A 17755-nucleotide genomic window follows, 5' to 3' on the forward strand; every position below is an offset into this window, starting at 1 on the left:
TGCTCCATTCTTAGAACATGCCCAAGCCATCTCATGCGTCGGCATTTGATTTCGTCAACAACACTATGGCTTCTGGTCTTTTTATATAGCTCTTGATTGGAGATTACTGTGGCCAGAATATGCAACATATTCTTCTGAGACATCTATTGTGGAATACGTCGATCTTCTTCATGTCAATCTGTACCACTCTCCTGCATTCAGAACCATATAACAGAACTGACTTGACGTTGCTGTTATATAGGCGTATCTTGGTGTGTAAGGTGTATTCTTTGGATTTCCAGATGGGACGTAATGCGGCAAAGGCACATTGTGCCTTGCCAAGGCGTGCAGTGATATCCTTGCTCGCCGCATTATCGGAACTCACAATGCTACCAAGGTAGGTAAACGCATCTACTCTCAAGTGTCTTCCATTATCGGAACTCACAATGCTACCAAGGTAGGTAAACGCATCTACACTCTCAAGTGTCTTCCATCTACACTCAAGTGTCTTCCATCTACACTCTCAAGTGTCTTCCATCTACACTCAAGTGTCTTCCATCTACACTCTCAAGTGTCTTCCATCTACACTCAAGTGTCTTCCATCTACTCTCTCAAGTGTCTTCCATCTACACTCAAGTGTCTTCCATCTACTCTCTCAAGTGTCTTCCATCTACACTCAAGTGTCTTCCATCTACTCTCTCAAGTGTCTTCCATCTACTCTCAAGTGTCTTCCATCTACTCTCAAGTATCTTCCATCTACACTCTCAAGTGTCTTCCATCTACTCTCTCAAGTGTCTTCCATCTACTCTCAAGTGTCTTCCATTTGCTATCATGTGTGTAGCAGTAGCAGGATTGATGTACAAAGTCTGAGTTTTGGTGGTGTTAATGTTCAAGCCAGTCTGTTTAGCAAAGCAGTGCAATCTGTCAGTCTTTTCTTGCAGATGGAGACGATTGAAGACAAAACGGCTATATCATAGGCAAAGTCAAGATCTTCTAGCTGTGAGGTTAGAGTCCATTGGATGCTTCGAGGTTTGTCAGCTGTGGTGTTACGCATAATCCAATCGATAGCGAGTAGGAAGAGCAATGAGGAGATGATACAGCCTTGTCGTACACCAGAATTTACCGGGAACCATTCAGACAAATGTCCATCCAGGATAACACTGCACTCAAAATGTTGGTAAAATAACTCTATCAAGGTAACCAGCTTAGATGGAACGCCGTAGTACCTTAGGATCTTCCACAGAGTATTGCGGTGCAGGCTGTCGAATGCCTTCTTAAAGTCGATGAAATTGATGTAGAGCGGGCAATTCCACTCTAGGCATTGTTCGATGATGTTTCTGAGGGCGAATATCTGATCTATACATCCTCTGCCCCTCCTAAAACCAGCTTGCTCTTCTCTCAACTTGATATCAATAGCCGAGTCAATTCTTCTCAAGAGAATACGACAGAATACTTTAGACGGTACAGACAAGTGTGATACCTTGCCATTTATCACAGACATGGAGGTTTCCTTTCTTAGGCAACTTTACAATAAGGCCCTTGGTCCAATCATTCGGGATGGTATCTGATTCCCAGACGGAATGGAAGAAATCTGTGAGAACATGAGTAGAGGTCTCAAGATCAGCTTTTAACATCTCGGCATGTATGCTGTCATTGCCACATGCTTTTCCATTCTTTAAGACCGAGTCGAGATACGTGCAGAGAAAGGCGAAAGCGAAAGCAAAGCGGTTCCTAAACACAAAATACATCGTTTAGACTACAAACAATAAACAAACAGCATCTAAAATTACAAATAAATCAATACACGGTACTTACGAATTTATTTGTCCTCAATATCCTACGAACAACTCGCTGATTAACAAAAACAACTCTTGTGCTCCTCCAAACACGCCACAACACCTCTCTCCCTCCCAGAGAGGACAGCGAGGCCTGAAATGTATACCCTGTTCAGGCACAGAGGCCTGAAATGTATACCTTGTTTAGGACAGAGATTTCAAAAACCACACCCTGTCCAGGGGCACGTCCCCGTATAGCCCATATACCATGGGCTAACTTACAAAGGGATGTGGTATTGTTATTGCAGAACTATAAAAGAACGACAACAAAGCATTGGTGGCCGTAGCATTCACATTTAGTGTTCTTGTAAATAAAAACGGCTTTTTGGTTGCGCTCTCGTGCACGAAAATTAACAAAATAAATCACCCAATTCTGTCTCACCTCTGTTACCCTCTACATTTTTGTTTTATTTTAGTATTTGTGTGGGTTGTGGCATTATGGAAGAATTATATCAGTACGTTTTCATTCTTGCAATATTGTTTTGCTAGCTACACACGAGCGAAAGCCGTTTGACGATTGTCTGCTTTTTAACCTGCTGTATTGCGAAGTTAAAACCATTTTTATACATTAATTTTAAGCATAAAGGAAGGGATGTGATATGTTATTCAGTGAATACGTTTCTATTGATTCTCAAATGAAAAACACTCGTACCAGACGACAGAATTTTTGTGTTAGAGCCGAAAACAAATTTCAAGAGCAGAAATGTTCAACTGCATTGTTTTCCTCATTTCCCTGAGAAAGAAAACAAAACAGAAAACTAGGACGGGAAAGTTAAGGAAAACAACTGTTTGATATAATTTTGTACAAAAAAGCACTATCAGAATATACACCTATTTCAATTAAGTTTGACAACAGAAAAATGGAAGAAAAGTTTGACTTAACAATGTTTCTTGTATTAAAATGAGTGCATTCACTACATGGGCTTTACTGAAAACCTAGATACCTCATTGGCAATGCCATAAACAGATACAAGGCTTGTATTTCTCTAACCAATAGTGTAAGGCATTTTCCATTTTCTATTTTCTTATAGTCAACATTAATTCAAATTAGACCCTCTTTGATACCTACCTTATCTCTCTTCATAGTTGTTTCGCTCGCTTTTCACTCGCGAACTCTCCAGGCCATCTAAGGTCAATCTGCAGTTGTTACCTACAGGTGAGATCGACTTTGAGCCACACAAACAACTCTGAAGACCCCCTGCCTTTCAGAGTTCTTCGAGTAGACAGAAGTAGAGTAAGAATTCAGTCGTTTTTTTGCATAAATGTGATTTTGAACAAATTAAGTGACAACTTTAAAGAACAGATGAAATGAAATAGAAGAAATGAAATGAAAGAAATGAAGCAGAGTGAATGAAATGAAGTCTTTTTATTTTATGAACTCTTTAAAAAGACTCAATTACTGCACATTGAAGTTGTCTTTATCACGCCATGACCTCATTTTCCTCTCCTCATTTTCTTTGGAAAAATTCCGCCTGATACTCAGGTTAGATGTTCAAATGTCTTGCCCAGGCCGGCTATTGCGTGTTTTTATTTCTCATTGGTATCGTTTTTCGAAGCGAAGATCTACTAGTTATATCAAAGGCGCTGGATGTCATAGAAGCTGCTTAAAACTACGGACATCATAGTAGTAGCTATCAAATTTTTAGACAGACCAGGCGCCGAATATTCGAGAAATTTGTCTGTGAGAGCAAGAAGAATGCTTGGGATTGTTTGCGGCACTTCCCGCGAGTTGTTTGAGTGAGCTTATAAAATAATGGCATTTGTGTTCAAGCAGCGGTTTGTCTACTTAGAAGAAAAAGCGACGTGAATATCCTGTAGTAATTTAGTGATGTGTGGATCTGCAGTCATATACTCAAATCGTAAATTTCCTGAGCAGTGAACTATTTTTGCGTTTCAAATCACTTAGCATAAAGTAACCCTCACCCGGGTTCGTCGTTACTAAAATAAAGTTTTGTCTGACATAAATGCTGTTTATAATTTGATTTGGGCATTTGATTGTGCCACCACGCGAGTCATTGGAAAATTGACAGCCGACGCATTTTGACAGTGGCCTGAAATGGGGCGGCGGCGTCGCGTCTAGTATTTGTGTCAGGCGTACTTTCATTTTTCCTCTCCCACATTTTAAAAATAAAATTGCCTTATACTCAGGCTAGACACTCAGGCTACTATGTGCACAATGTGATTTTGTATTTTAGAATGCAATAAGGACTAAGAAATAAATTTGTTTCTGCTATCTGAGCCTCGGCATGTTCTTAAAATTTGGTAAAATCTCAGGCTAGACGTTCTTATAAAAAAAAAAGTTTCTTATAAAAAAAAGAGTTTATGTATTCGTATATAAATCCCTTTCCGTGAAAGAAAGGAAAATAAAAAGATTAAGACAAAGAAAATTACAAAACATAATGTAACAAGTATGAAAAATGTAAAAGAAGAATGTAAAAAAATGTTGTAAAACCTGTACACGGAACAATAAATATGTATCCACTGCATTTTGAACTTGTGGGTAGCCATGTTTTGTGAACATGCGCACTGACCTTCACTCACTGTCAAAGTCCCCAAAACGATGAAAAGGCCGGCAAAAATCACCTGCAATCGAAATAAGAACTTATAAATATTTTATTTGTCCCAAATAAATTCAGTTGGCGACCTTCTATAAATATAAGAAAGGAGGATTTCAAAAGATTTAAAAAAGATTTGCTAGCATAAAGAAGTCTATTAAAGACAACGTAATGATTTACTTGCAGGAAAAAATTAAAGCATCAGTCTTGTTTGATTAAACCACGAGAAATATTGTTTTGATATCACCTATGATCGTTAATTTTCCTTTACCGAACACCAGGTATTGATCAAAAAATTATCTCACAGAGAGTTATTTGATCTTATGTCATCTAGATTTTTACATTTGGAATTGTTTATAAATGAGAATGCATCATTCTACACTGTTTAAGGGTGTACTGACATTAGTGTTGCTCAGTAACTACGTTGCTACGCTGGTGGCGTTGAGCGCGCGCATAACACGGAATTCGTCATTCACAAGCTTTCCTGAAGTAAAAGAAACAAAAATTTGCGTTTCAATTTCCCCAAAATTGACTTAAAGTTGATATCAGCCTTTTCGGGTGATGATTTTTCCATATTTTGTAAAAACGAAGATTTAGCGGAGATGTATTCAAGGCAACCTTTTTGAAGCCAAAGTTTTCAATTTTCACTACCTGCGCACGCTGCAAACACCGGTTGCAAACGCTCGCGCACGCACTGAAAATCTTATTTCAAAGTAGCGCGCGCTGTATCATAATTTTAAAATACTTTTTCAATTTCCATCACGACATGACGGATATCGTTCCTTTGAAGTGTAAATACCACAAAACACTATTGGAATTTGTTTATAAACTTCATTTCAATTTCATCATGTGAGATATCAGTGTGTCTGAGCAGGCCGGATGTGCACGCGCGGGCTTTGTTTCACTTCCGGTTCTGCGTTTTCTATAAAAAAGTTTTTTTGTCGCCAAATTATTTCAAAACTCAATATTATTTTCCTGTATTCTTTTTTATTAAAACCTCCTTCATATAGCCAAGCATGGATTTAGCGTTAATCTAACAGAAACCAAAAATATATCAAATAATCTGGATTTCAGGACATTTGAAAAATCATAAAAAAAACAATTACTCAATAATTTCTAAAACACATGCTTGGCTTAACGCACCCATCCCTCAAGATTCATGAAACGTATTCAATACTTTTTTTCGAGCAAAATTACTTTGAATATTTGCTTTTATCTTTATCTATGACGTCACATTATGACGTCACGGAGTGACGTCATCATAATAGTCAGCACACTTTTGTTTGTCAACTTGGCAAATATCAGTCCCTTATGACTTTCTACAAGGCTTTTATGCTATATTCAATTTTCCTTAGCAACAGAACCCAAGAAAAAGACTTAGCAGTTTTATTATTTCACATATCATTAACCTCATTGAGACTAATCATTCGATACTAATTTTGGCAGTTACTGTTGCTATGGTAACCAAGCCACACCCAAAATACATGATTTTAATGCTCTTACGGTAACAGCTCTAGCTCTGAAACTATAATTGGAACACAAACCAAACTAAGGATATTCATTGCTAATACCTCAAACTATGTAATGAACCTAAAATTGCTATATAGTTGACATAAATGGAAAATTATCAAGTAAACATGCAAAAAGCTTATAATTTTAACCAGCATTCTTTGGTAAAAAGCCTTCATATTACTAAGCATTGTAAAAATTTCAAGGTTTTTGAGGTTTATTACACTACTACACTATCAATAATTATTCCTGCCAAATTTCATGCAATAATATTAAAAACACAGGAACTAGTGAGTGTTACGCTGAGCCATACATTAACGGAATTAATATTTTGAGAAAAATGCATTTTAAATTATGAAATAAATACTTCCTTATAATTACAACACCTGCAGCTAAATCAATGCACTAAAATGATCCTGCACAATATCTTGGTCCTTCTTGCTGCTGTTTCTTGTCTTCCTTCCTCTTCCTTTGACCTCTGAGCACCTTTCTTCAATTTTGGGACGTCTTTAGATAGTTTTTTAGACGAAACAGATCGCCTAGAGGACGTGTTGACATCAACACGTGTCTCGCCGACATCGTCTTTCTTGGCTATTTTCGGCAACGTTTCTTGCAATTTTGTGTGCTGATTGCCCGAGAATCTTCTCTTTGGTCGTCTAACACTTCGATTTTTAGGCATAATAGACTTCTTATGATGAGATTTAGAAGATATTAAAAGTATAACGATCGAGAAACTTGGAAGAAATTGTAAATACTTGCAAAATGTGTGAATAACTGTGTTCCAAAACGAGGTTAGGACCTAGTCTATCTCTATACAGTATAACACAGGAAGTCCATGCAATGGAAATATTTTTTTCCGATTACTACGGCCCGTTTTCATCGGAAAAAGGACGCCAAAACAATGCGTTGCCCCTGGCAACCAGGGAACGACCTTCAGAAAATCGCAAAAAAAGGAATGAAAATGTTTTTTTCCAGAAATACATCTAATCACGAATAAAGCAGAGATAATTTCTAGGCTAAATCAACTGGAAAATTTTTTTTGCCAATTTACTTCAAACTTGTAGTTTTTTTTAGTATCATACCGCCTTAAACTGTTATTTGCTAACATAGCGTCAATATTTTGAGTACTATAATTTTCTCTAAATGCATTTTGCTTTTTTTTCACATAAGTAAATGACTGAAAGACCTACAGATAAAAGCCGCATAGAAAAACAATTTCAACAAGTTTTAAATCGAATTACAACACTCTGTAGTCGAAACATTAGAGCGTTAGAGGAAAATGTACCTGCCCTGCGACCGTGCAATTAAACTGATCTCCACATTTACTTCAAGCATTTGGAGTAGACAGGTTCCACCTCTCTGAACTTCAGTGACTTATTGATCGTAGTGAGCTACAACTTTCTTCAAAACGCTAGCAATAAAGGAATGATGTTTCGGAAATGTTTTCCAAAATGCGCAAAATTACTTTGCAAATGTACCTTTGAAAAGGCTCCACAAAACTCTAAGAAAAGAATAAAAAGTCCTAGGATTCCAATTTCTAGCCTTTTTAAAAAATTTTTGTTCTTTGCGCTTTTTGATCATGATGAGTTCGAAACGTTTTTGAAATACTAGCAAAATTAAGTATCGGAGATACACAAAAGTACCTTTTTAACAAACAAAAAAAAAGTACCTTCTTTAAAATAGTTTCCCACGAAGACAGGAGACTCAGAAAATAATAAGAAGCCCACGAAGTCTGCTTTCTAGACTTTCTAGTTATCTTCATGCCTTAATGCCTTTAGTTAACTTGCACTTTGCAGTCCTTGTTCTCATGCGCGAAAAATCAGCTCATCAAGTTAATCACGTCTCCCCACCGGAGGGTGAGTTTACCGCAGCTGTTATAGTTTTTTTGTCGCCAAATTATTTCAAAACTTAATATTATTTTCCTGTATTCTTTTTTATTAAAACCTCCTTCATATAGCCAAGCATGGATTTAGCGTTAATCTAACAGAAACCAAAAATATATCAAATAATCTGGTTTTCAGGACATTTGAAAAATCATAAAAAAACAATTACTCAATAATTTTTAAAACACATGCTTGGCTTAGTCACGTCTTCCCACCGGAGGGTGAGTTTACCGCAGCTGTTATATGCTGACATCGTCATCAACAGTAAATAAAACCTGGGGAACTAAGCAACACATACTGTAGAATTTTTTAAATTGCTATTCAGGAATTTTCTTTTTTCTCGATTCTTTATAGATGCTATATCCACACGGCTTTTACGTAAAAATTTCAAGAAAAGGGAGAAAAAAAATGTTTTCCATCCTTTTCTTTGATATAGTCCTGGCATAAATAATCGGGTTTCTTTCTTCTTGGGGGCAATGAGAGACAGAATCAAAAACAAAATATAATTCCCACCTAATAACATATTGAGGTATTTCTGTTTAACAATTATCCAATACTGATTTGATGATTAAAAAGCTTTTAAATCGAATTTTTTCGTTTTACTGCTTTAAGCTCTGACCAAATTCTTAAAAGCTTCTCTTGAAAGGAGACATATTTTTCGATAATTTTATTATTGATGGTTATTTGTTTTCACACTTCACTTCTATGTCTTTCTATATCTTATTATTTTCTACTGAGTGTTACGCGTTTGTCAATTCAATAATTAATCACACCAGTATATTTGTTAACTTATATCACAAACCTAGTTTTGACAATTGCAGCTTTAATTTAATTCTAAAAGTCGAGAGCACGTTTTATAGAGTTATTTTTCAACTTGAGAGCATGAATAAATATTTATACTCTCTTGATTTGAGTTGTGAAGTAAAGATTAAACACTGGAAAGTCTGATTTACTTGTTATTGTGGTCAACAAAAATTAAAAACATAGTTTTCTGCGATATATTCTGTGAACTTTTGTCAAGCATTTCCGACCGCTAAACCGCTTCCTGGCTTCCGTCATTGAAACTAACAGAATTAGATTTGGTGCCTTTTGATTGGTCAGAGCCTTCGTAGGGGTGGCGTGATTGGAAGCGCCAGTATCAATCCGCTTTACACCTGGCACCGCAGCGGCCCGTGTAACCAACGCAAGCATCAGTAAGCATTACTTCTGGCACCGCTACGCCCCGTGCACCACACGCATTGTTGATATCACGCAATAAATTGTCAGCGTGTTTAACCCATTCAGCCTCGTAGTGGAGCACTTCCAACATGCCCTCTTTACCCTTCTGGGATTGTTTTACTATCGTACACTTCCCGCTTCTAATCGTTGACATCAAACACATTATCACTGACACCACACGCATCTAATCGTTGACTTGTATAAACTGTACAGACTCGTAATGGAGTACTCCTGCTCTCAATGTAACATCATCTTCGCTCTCGTGTCTGGTCGAGTTGTTGATCTCGCAAGTCTTGCTGCTTGTGACGTAGTTTAGTGATTGACACCTGCGATCCAGCATGCAGAACATAACGCAATCTTCCACCGTGACATCTTGCTCTATGGCGACTGCGTGACTTCGTAACGCGTAGTTGTCGTGACCGGATGGTGGTATGTACTGGGACATCAAAATGCTTTCATCGTATAGTGTCTTAAGAGCTGAAACAAGAGTGGGGAAAACAAGACATTTAAAAAGATTCTGACTATGATGGTAAACTAATCGATGAGATGTTGTAGCTATGAGTACCTCTAGTGCAGTATCTTGCCTCCACAGCAAACTTCAGCGCTTTAAGTCTGTAGACGTAGAATCCATGGCAACGGCGTACAAAGATTTGCGTCTGATAACGGCAGCAATCATCGTCCCAGTGAAAACACACTGTCCGCTGTACCACGCCATCGCGGGCGCTGGGGTGAGGTTCCGTCATCCATCCGGTGGCCTTGGTGTTGCAGCGATGGGTAGGTACGCACGACTCGGCGAGCTAATGGTTGGATTGAAGAAATATTAACTGCTTTCCTCTTAATGAAAGACTGTAGCAGAACTCACAGAGTCGTAGCTAGAAAGTGCACAGGGGGCCCGAGCACTGGGTAATTTCTTGATAAATATCAATAATGGCATTCCTAAATCGGAGCCAACATTGTATCCTGCAAATTAACTAAAATAATAGGCGACATGCAATAACACAACACATGTGGTTTTGATTGGCAAATTTAAGCCAAAATTAACACAGAAATGACGCAAATATAAAACATTTCAATTAAAATAGACCCCTTCTGACTTATACAAGCGCTGCTTTTTGTTGTTGTTATTTTGCCGCTAAACGCGAGTTTGCCACCCAAAATGTCATAGCTGGACATTTGCAAAATCTGATGTATCATCGACACAATTCGGAAACATAGTAAATAATATATATATATATATATATATGTGTTTTTAAATTGTACCTGCATGGGTGCTGACCCCGCTTCGTATCGCCGCCATACCGTCTCATTGATATCACCGTCGTTGCTATAGCTCCCTGTGACTTTATATGTGACAGCTCGTGTGGGATGATTTTTGGTCTGGTGATCTCGACACATCATGAGGTGACCTGTATTGTAGGGAAAAATATAAACCAAGTGTTTTCTGTAGGCATTGCCAGGAACGTAAATTTTCAAATTTTGAGCAACGTTGTCTTTCTAAGTTTGCTCAAAATTCGAATAAACCACCCATTTTGCAGCGGAGTAAAAAAAACGCATGTGACATTCCAGGGCTTTTTATTTATCTATTTCTTCTTTTATTTATTCCTTTTTTTTTTCACTTGTTTGTTTGTTTATTTATGTAATCATTTATTTTTTTGTTTAGCGGTAAGTAATGGCTCTTTTTCTCAGCTAATCAGCGACGTAAAAATTGTTTAATTTTTTGGCGAGCATTCATGGGAAATGACAGTTAACACTTACTGAGATGCTTCACAGGAAACTGGTAGAAGTCAGAGCCGTGTTTGTTGGACACGATGCACTCCAATGTCAAGTCCCCATACGCCACCCCCTCCAAGGCTGGTGTCCGAAAATGACGACTAGAACCGTTTTGGTAAACTTTGCCATTAAGTACCCAGGCTACATCTGGCACAGGGTACCCGAACGCCTCGGGGCATGTAAAGTTTGCAAACGTAGCTTCAATGTCGTAGATTTCAGGCACCTCCGGTGGTGGGGGTTTGTTGAGGATCACAGCTGTTGACGAGATAGAAGGTGTTTGTGATTTGTCAACCCGTTTATTTTACCAAAAGGCGTCCCCACTTTTTCCATTTCTCTCGATTCCAATGAGTCATTACTATCGTGGAGCCGTGGAATATGTCCACCACACAAAGTTCACAAACAGGGTTCTTCACCATCTTGATCCTCTCCTCTCTCATGGCAATTATATTTTTCTCTCGCGGTAGAACCCTACAGTCCTTTACTACATACTCACCCCTACACTAGGATAAGATCTCACAGGATGTGTCATGCTAGCTCTAGCCAGATACACGCCGCACAGATAGAGGCGCTTTTTCACTTCCTCCATTTACCAGTCCCTCTCCTCTAAGTTACCTAATTAGAACTCCACGTCACACAGGATGGGTACCTGTCAAAATCCCACTACCGCCACCACCAACACATGTACCTTTGCTCTCGGAGTAGACACCTTTGCGTACGTACCTTTGCTCTCGGAGTAGACACCTTTGCGTACGCACCTTTGCTCTCGGAGTAGACACCTTTGCGTACGAACCTTTACTCTCGGAGAAGACACCTTTGCGTACGCACCTTTGCTCTCGGAGTAGACACCTTTGCGTACGCACCTTTACTCTCGGAGAAGACACCTTTGCGTACGCACCTTTGCACTCGGAGTAGACACCTTTGCGTACGCACCTTTGCTCTCGGAGTAGACACCTTTGGTACGCACCTCTGCTCTCGGAGTAGACACCTTTGCGTGCGCATCTTTGCTCTCGGAGTAGACACCTTTGCTGTCGGAGTAGACACCTTTGGGTACGCACCTTTGCTCTCGGAGTAGACACCTTTGCGTTCGCACCTTTGCTCTCGGAGTAGACACCTTTGCGTGCGCACCTTTACTCTCGGAGTAGACACCTTTGCGTACGCACCTTTGCTCTCGGAGTAGACACCTTTGCGTGCGCACCTTTGCACTCGGAGTAGACACCTTTGCGTACGCACCTTTGCTCTCGGAGTAGACACCTTTGCGTACGCACCTTTGCACTCGGAGTAGACACCTTTGCGTACGCACCTTTGCCCTCGGAGTAGACACCTTTGCGTACGCACCTCTGCTCTCGGAGTAGACACCTTTGCGTGCGCATCTTTGCTCTCGGAGTAGACACCTTTGCTCTCGGAGTAGACACCTTTGGGTACGCACCTTTGCTCTCGGAGTAGACACCTTTGCGTTCGCACCTTTGCTCTCGGAGTAGACACCTTTGCGTGCGCACCTTTACTCTCGGAGTAGACACCTTTGCGTACGCACCTTTGCTCTCGGAGTAGACACCTTTGCGTGCGCACCTTTGCACTCGGAGTAGACACCTTTGCGTACGCACCTTTGCTCTCGGAGTAGACACCTTTGCGTACGCACCTTTGCACTCGGAGTAGACACCTTTGCGTACGCACCTTTGCCCTCGGAGTAGACACCTTTGCGTACGCACCTTTACTCTCGGAGTAGACACCTTTGCGTACGCACCTTTACTCTCGGAGTAGACACCTTTGCGTACGCACCTTTGCCCTCGGAGTAGACACCTTTGCGTACGTACCTTTGCTCTCGGAGAAGACACCTTTGCGTACGCACCTTTGCTGTCGGAGTAGACACCTTTGCGTACGCACCTTTGCTCTCGGAGTAGACACCTTTGCGTGCGCACCTTTGCTCTCGGACTAGACACCTTTGCTCTCGGAGTAGACACCTTTGCGTTCGCACCTTTGCTCTCGGAGTAGACACCTTTGCGTACGCACCTTTGCTCTCAGAGTAGACACCTTTGCGTACGCATCTTTGCACTCGGAGTAGACACCTTTGCGTACGCACCTTTGCACTCGGAGTAGACACCTTTGCGTACGCACCTTTGCTCTCGGAGTAGACACCTTTGCGTACGCACCTTTGCTCTCGGAGTAGACACCTTTGCGTACGCACCTTTGCTCTCGGAGTACACCTCCACCTCACACAGGGTGAGTACCATACTAGCTCCCACTAGACGTACGTTCACATATCGTCCCGATCTTCTCGGCTTGCAGTAGATGGATAGCTTCTGCAGTGTTGCCATGGAGAACATGTCTCCACAGAGAGGGTTGGTGTTGCCGTTATCGGTCAGATCGTCACCTTATCTCAAACAGAAGGGGAATTGATAAGCAATTCCATCAAACAGAGATTCTATGAACACTCAAGTAGAGTTTCAGAGTTTAACTCCCTGCTCAAGCAATAATAGATAGGGGGAGTTTTGAAAGGCTTCGTGGATGCATGCAAAGTATGACTCGGTCCACTGTGGTGGTCTTGGATTGGGTTTCTGATTCTGACACGAATTCTGATTCCAGCGCTTCATAGCCATTCACTACTACCAGACGATTTACAGGCGCGTACACAGGGTGCGCACACCCCCCCCCCCCCTTGGTGGCCCAAAAAGTGGGTCATTTTTTTATTAAGGAATCTCCAAATACTATGCTTTTCCAATATGATACATATGACCGCGCACTCCCCCCCCCCCCCCCCCCCCCCTCAACCAATCCTGGATACGCGCCTGATTCAGGAGTAAGGTGTAATGTTATCACTCACCAACTCTGACCTCAGCATTGTGTAGTCTTTCTGAACCTGATGCACGATTCACCAAGAACACTTCTGAGACTGGTTGAGTAATGCCCAGGTCCACGCGCCACCAGGGATTTGGTTGATCCTGTGTATGCGTGCAGCTTCCTCTACCATAGTCCCCGTCAGTGTTCCCATCAACAGCTCGTGAAGCATCACCAGAATGATCAGTAGTGGACTGGGCAGTAGATTTGTTCAATGCTAGATTCGCTAGAATTGAGGGGAAACAGCTTTTCAAGCAACTATACACACCTATTACAAACAAATTTCGAAAATGCCAATTGGTAATTGGAAGTTCTAAGAACGAAAGGTACCCTGTATCTCATTATATTTATCCGAATCAATTTGAGGCTATTAATGTATATGGTGGTTGCATTAACTTCGTTATTACGAAAAAGAAACACTCATAAGCACCCTTCAATAGGGGAAATGCCATTACCTCAACCCTCCCTCTCTTGGGGATCTATCTCCCATATATCTTTCTTCAACAGCTCACCCCTTTCTCCCTCCCTAGGGATCTTTTATACCTGATGGGTTCAAGTTGACCATCACCTCGCATATCTCAAGTCTGTTATTCACTCCAGGGATGTAAAGTACGACGTAGCGACCTCGCAAACCCGGCCTGCAGTAGATGGGCTTGCTGATAGGTCCCGTGGTTATCTTACTTCCACACATGGGGTTCTCTATGCCGTTATTCACCAGGCTGTCTCCTGAATTTTAACACAGTTTATTTTTTCAAAGTATAAATTGTTTTAAACGGCAAATACATGTGTTGTTTCTGATTCAATGTTATGCATGTTACAATTTCATTCCTTTTCCTTTGGGAATGGCTACGTAAATATAATCATTCATCATTTACGTAAAGAACATTTCAGTTCATCAACATTATATATTTCATCATCTCTACACGTATATATACTTTTCCACTCCCACCCCCTGGTTTGACACCTACAGTGCTATATGATTATATTTGCACTATATTCTTTTGACTTTTTGTGTATAAACGGACTACCCTTTGCGGGACACCTTTGCTTTTAGATACGCACCAACTCTGACTTCCAGTCCCGCAAGTCTTTCTGGGCAACAATCCCCCCTTGATATGATAAACACTTCGTCCACCACGTGGGTCCGTCCGAGGTCCACCCGCCACCACCCTCCGTGAGTAGGGTCTGGGGAGGTCCCAAAGCACCAGATGGTAGACCCAGTGAAAAAATTCGACATGTTTACCCCATCCACAGCGAGGTGAGGAGGTGCTCTGCCTTCCCATATATTCAAGGATTTGGTGGACTGGCGAAGAGCTAGGTTTCCTGAAAAACGTTTTGGTGATGAAGAGTGGTTCGTGGGGCGTCGCCCGCCTTGCTGTGGTGCATGGACGTTACAATAATAATAATAATAATAATAATAATAATAATAATAATAATAATAATAATAATAATAATAATAATAATAATAATAATAATAATAATAATAATAATAATAATAATGATAATAATAATGATAATGATAATGATAATGATAATGATAATGATAATGATAATGATAATGATAATGATAATGATAATGATAATGATAACGATAACGATAACGATAACGATAATGATAATGATAATGATAATGATAATGATAATGATTATGATAATGATAATGATGATAATATTAGTCTAGATATCCAAAATGTTTCTCTGGAGAACCCCAGACCCCCCACAAAATAAATAAACGAATGTGATGCGCCTGCTTACACGTTCAAATCTTTGCGTTTCGCTGGCATTGAAAACCATTATCCCCTAAAGTGTGGCTTCTACTTTTGTTATCTTTTGCAGTTGCGAATTTCTAATTCATGTCAATGTCCCCCTACTAACTTTTCACCCTGTGGTTTTACTTATTCTTTTTGCAAAGCAATGCTACAAGTCCCCTAGCGACAGTTAATAGACAATTTTTCAATTATACTAACCCGCCTTTATTATTCCAGCTTTAAGTACCAAGTAGACCAAAAGAGAAGCAATAATCACCTGCAAATGAAAATTATTCTGCTCATGAATAAACAACATGAAGTGTAAAAAAAATCACAACCAAAAAAAAATATTATTAACGTGTGGCAAGGAAAGAACAGTCACACGAACCATACCGAATGTATCGCTCTTTCTTTCTTTAACGACGGTTCAATGAGTTGAGAGCTGTTCGTCTCGTTTTAGACAGTAGTAACACTAATACCTGAATTTCCAACCTCTTAAAAATGTGTCCCAAATAAACAAAACTAGCAACCAAGGTACGAAAACAGGGGCAAAAAATGGCAAAGTTCAAATTGTAAGGTCGTGTTAGCTTATATTCGCTTGATTTTTTGCGTAGATGTTCCTTGTGTAATATAAAAAAAAGCTTCAGTATTTTTTGGGTAGATAATCCATTCTTGAGATATGGCAAATTGTAAGACTCTTGATTTGTCTGAAATTGAATTGAAATCTGAATTGCTACTTTTTCATGATCTATGGCAACTTTGCTCAATCATATCTCAGGAACGGATCATCTACCAAAAAATGCTAAAGCTTATTTTGTTTTATATAATGCAAGCAACCTCTAGGTAAAATATAAACACAATGTAACCTAACACAACCTTACAATTTTAATTTTGCCATTTTCTGCTACTGTCAGGTACGAATTTTTTTAGCAATCGAAAATTCATGGGATATATGTTGTGAACGAGGGCCTTTGACCTGAGACACAAAAAAGCAATACAAGCAAACAACTTGTAGCGATCGGGCTCCACACCACAACACACACAAGGCGAGATTGTGACGATCTAACTATCACATACTGTGATGACAAGTACAGTAAAACCCCTCGGGTAAATACTTGCATTTTCAGAATTAGGCGTTAAGGCCTAATTAAGGTGTTTCTACTGCAAACTTCTCACTCATCAAATATGTGTGAAAATACATAAAATGGAGCATTATGGTGCATTCTACCTTAACTGTTTTCATGGTTTTGTCGACTTGCTGGAATAAGGGGCAGTTTTGGTAAGTTCATTTATCTTCCAGTACTTCATCCCATCGGTCTCTGACAAAGCTAGTGCCTAGAATATCTATCCCTGTACTGTTCAATGATTTATTGGTGTCCCATTAGGGCGCTATTTATGCTTGTTTTTTCCATTTAGGACATTCGATATTTCATTCATTATTTATAAATATGTAAATCTTCCATATACTGATGTTTTTCGTTATGAAGGTATAGAGGTTGTATTATTGACATGAACAGGTCTCTGACAAAGCTATTGCCTAGAATATATATCCCTGTACTTTTTGAATGATTTATTGGTGTCCCATTAATTAGGGCGCTATATATGCTTGTTTCTCATTCAGGACATTCAATATTTCTTTCATTATTCATAAATATGTAAATCTTCCATACACTGATGTTTTTTGTTATGAAGGTATAGATGTTGACATTATTGACATGAACAGATAAAAGAATGATAAGGACCGTTGCCAAAGCAGGACCGTAACCAAACAAAATATTACCGTGCACATAAGGCCGTCGAAATTTGAAAACAAGACACGTTTTTTTTTTAGTGTAAAGGCCTGGCTAAACAAGGTGACATGACATGTACAAACGCCAATGGCCATTTTTTTCTTTTATTAATTCTGTTTTGAGTCTAGGTGCTTAGAGTATCCGAGACTCTGTCAGCGTTCACGTTCTGTCTGCCTGCCTGCATGCGTGAACTTTTTGTGGTCTTTCTGTACTTTTCGCAACACAGTAATCCTGTAACTTTCGGTTTAAAGCCGCATTGTAACCAGTTTACTTCCGGTCGATTACCTAACAATATCCGATGATTTTTTACGGAAAACGCGAAAAATATTTTAAAATATTGAAAGCAGTGTGTCTATTGGAAGTTTCTTTGAGGATGTGATTTATAATTTAAAGCGGATGGCCTGTTAAATATCTCGGATTCTAATAGATTCTTTTGTCTTTTAACGGTTGAGGTTTCCGTCGGACCTCCGGAAGTAAACTGGTGACAATGAGGCTTTAAGCTTTAGGAATTATAGTATAAAACGCCCTGTGTCGGCTTGTGACCTCTATATTTATACGCTGGTTTCTGCAAGAAAGTCTTCCATGTTGGTTGAGCGTGCGCATGCGCATTGTCTTAGTATCTGTTACCTATTACGC

The 17755-nt window shown here is 39.7% G+C and overlaps 2 protein-coding genes across 12 annotated transcripts in view; both read right to left on the reverse strand.

Annotated features, from left to right (window-relative positions):
- The window catches only part of LOC5506716, a 133963-nt gene extending 126199 nt beyond the window's left edge, over positions 1-7764 (reverse strand). For 2 of the 6 annotated variants that reach the window (XR_007312089.1, XM_048729526.1), the window contains exons 1-2: positions 7548-7763; positions 4346-4397 (exon numbers count right to left, since the gene is read on the reverse strand). Coding sequence is in view for 3 of the 6 variants with exons in the window: in XM_048729526.1 (XP_048585483.1) it covers positions 4346-4397; positions 7548-7640 (145 nt within the window). In the remaining 3 variants the exon portion in view is untranslated. Of the gene's footprint in view, positions 1-2883; positions 2965-4345; positions 4398-6264; positions 6617-7547 lie in introns of those variants that run through there. The other 4 variants (XM_048729528.1, XM_048729527.1, XM_048729530.1 and 1 more) reach the window with 4 other exon arrangements.
- Positions 1-16725, reverse strand: part of LOC5506705 — a 38153-nt gene extending 21428 nt beyond the window's left edge. Inside the window, exons 1-10 of one of the 6 annotated variants that reach the window (XM_048729531.1) lie at positions 16558-16721; positions 15549-15606; positions 14644-14904; positions 14125-14307; positions 13568-13807; positions 12932-13117; positions 10735-11004; positions 10240-10385; positions 9545-9776; positions 8251-9456 (exon numbers count right to left, since the gene is read on the reverse strand). In XM_048729531.1, the coding sequence (XP_048585488.1) occupies positions 9164-9456; positions 9545-9776; positions 10240-10385; positions 10735-11004; positions 12932-13117; positions 13568-13807; positions 14125-14307; positions 14644-14904; positions 15549-15606; positions 16558-16572 (1884 nt within the window). In that variant the 5' untranslated portion in view covers positions 16573-16721 and the 3' untranslated portion in view covers positions 8251-9163. Of the gene's footprint in view, positions 1-8250; positions 9457-9544; positions 9777-10239; positions 10386-10734; positions 11005-12931; positions 13118-13567; positions 13808-14124; positions 14308-14623; positions 14905-15548; positions 15607-15722; positions 16068-16557 lie in introns of those variants that run through there. The other 5 variants (XM_048729534.1, XM_048729536.1, XM_048729535.1 and 2 more) reach the window with 5 other exon arrangements.
- Positions 16726-17755: the final 1030 nt, after the last annotated feature.

The sequence above is a fragment of the Nematostella vectensis genome, chromosome 6, assembly GCF_932526225.1.
Source record: "Nematostella vectensis chromosome 6, jaNemVect1.1, whole genome shotgun sequence".
NCBI classification, from domain to species: Eukaryota; Metazoa; Cnidaria; class Anthozoa; order Actiniaria; family Edwardsiidae; genus Nematostella; species Nematostella vectensis.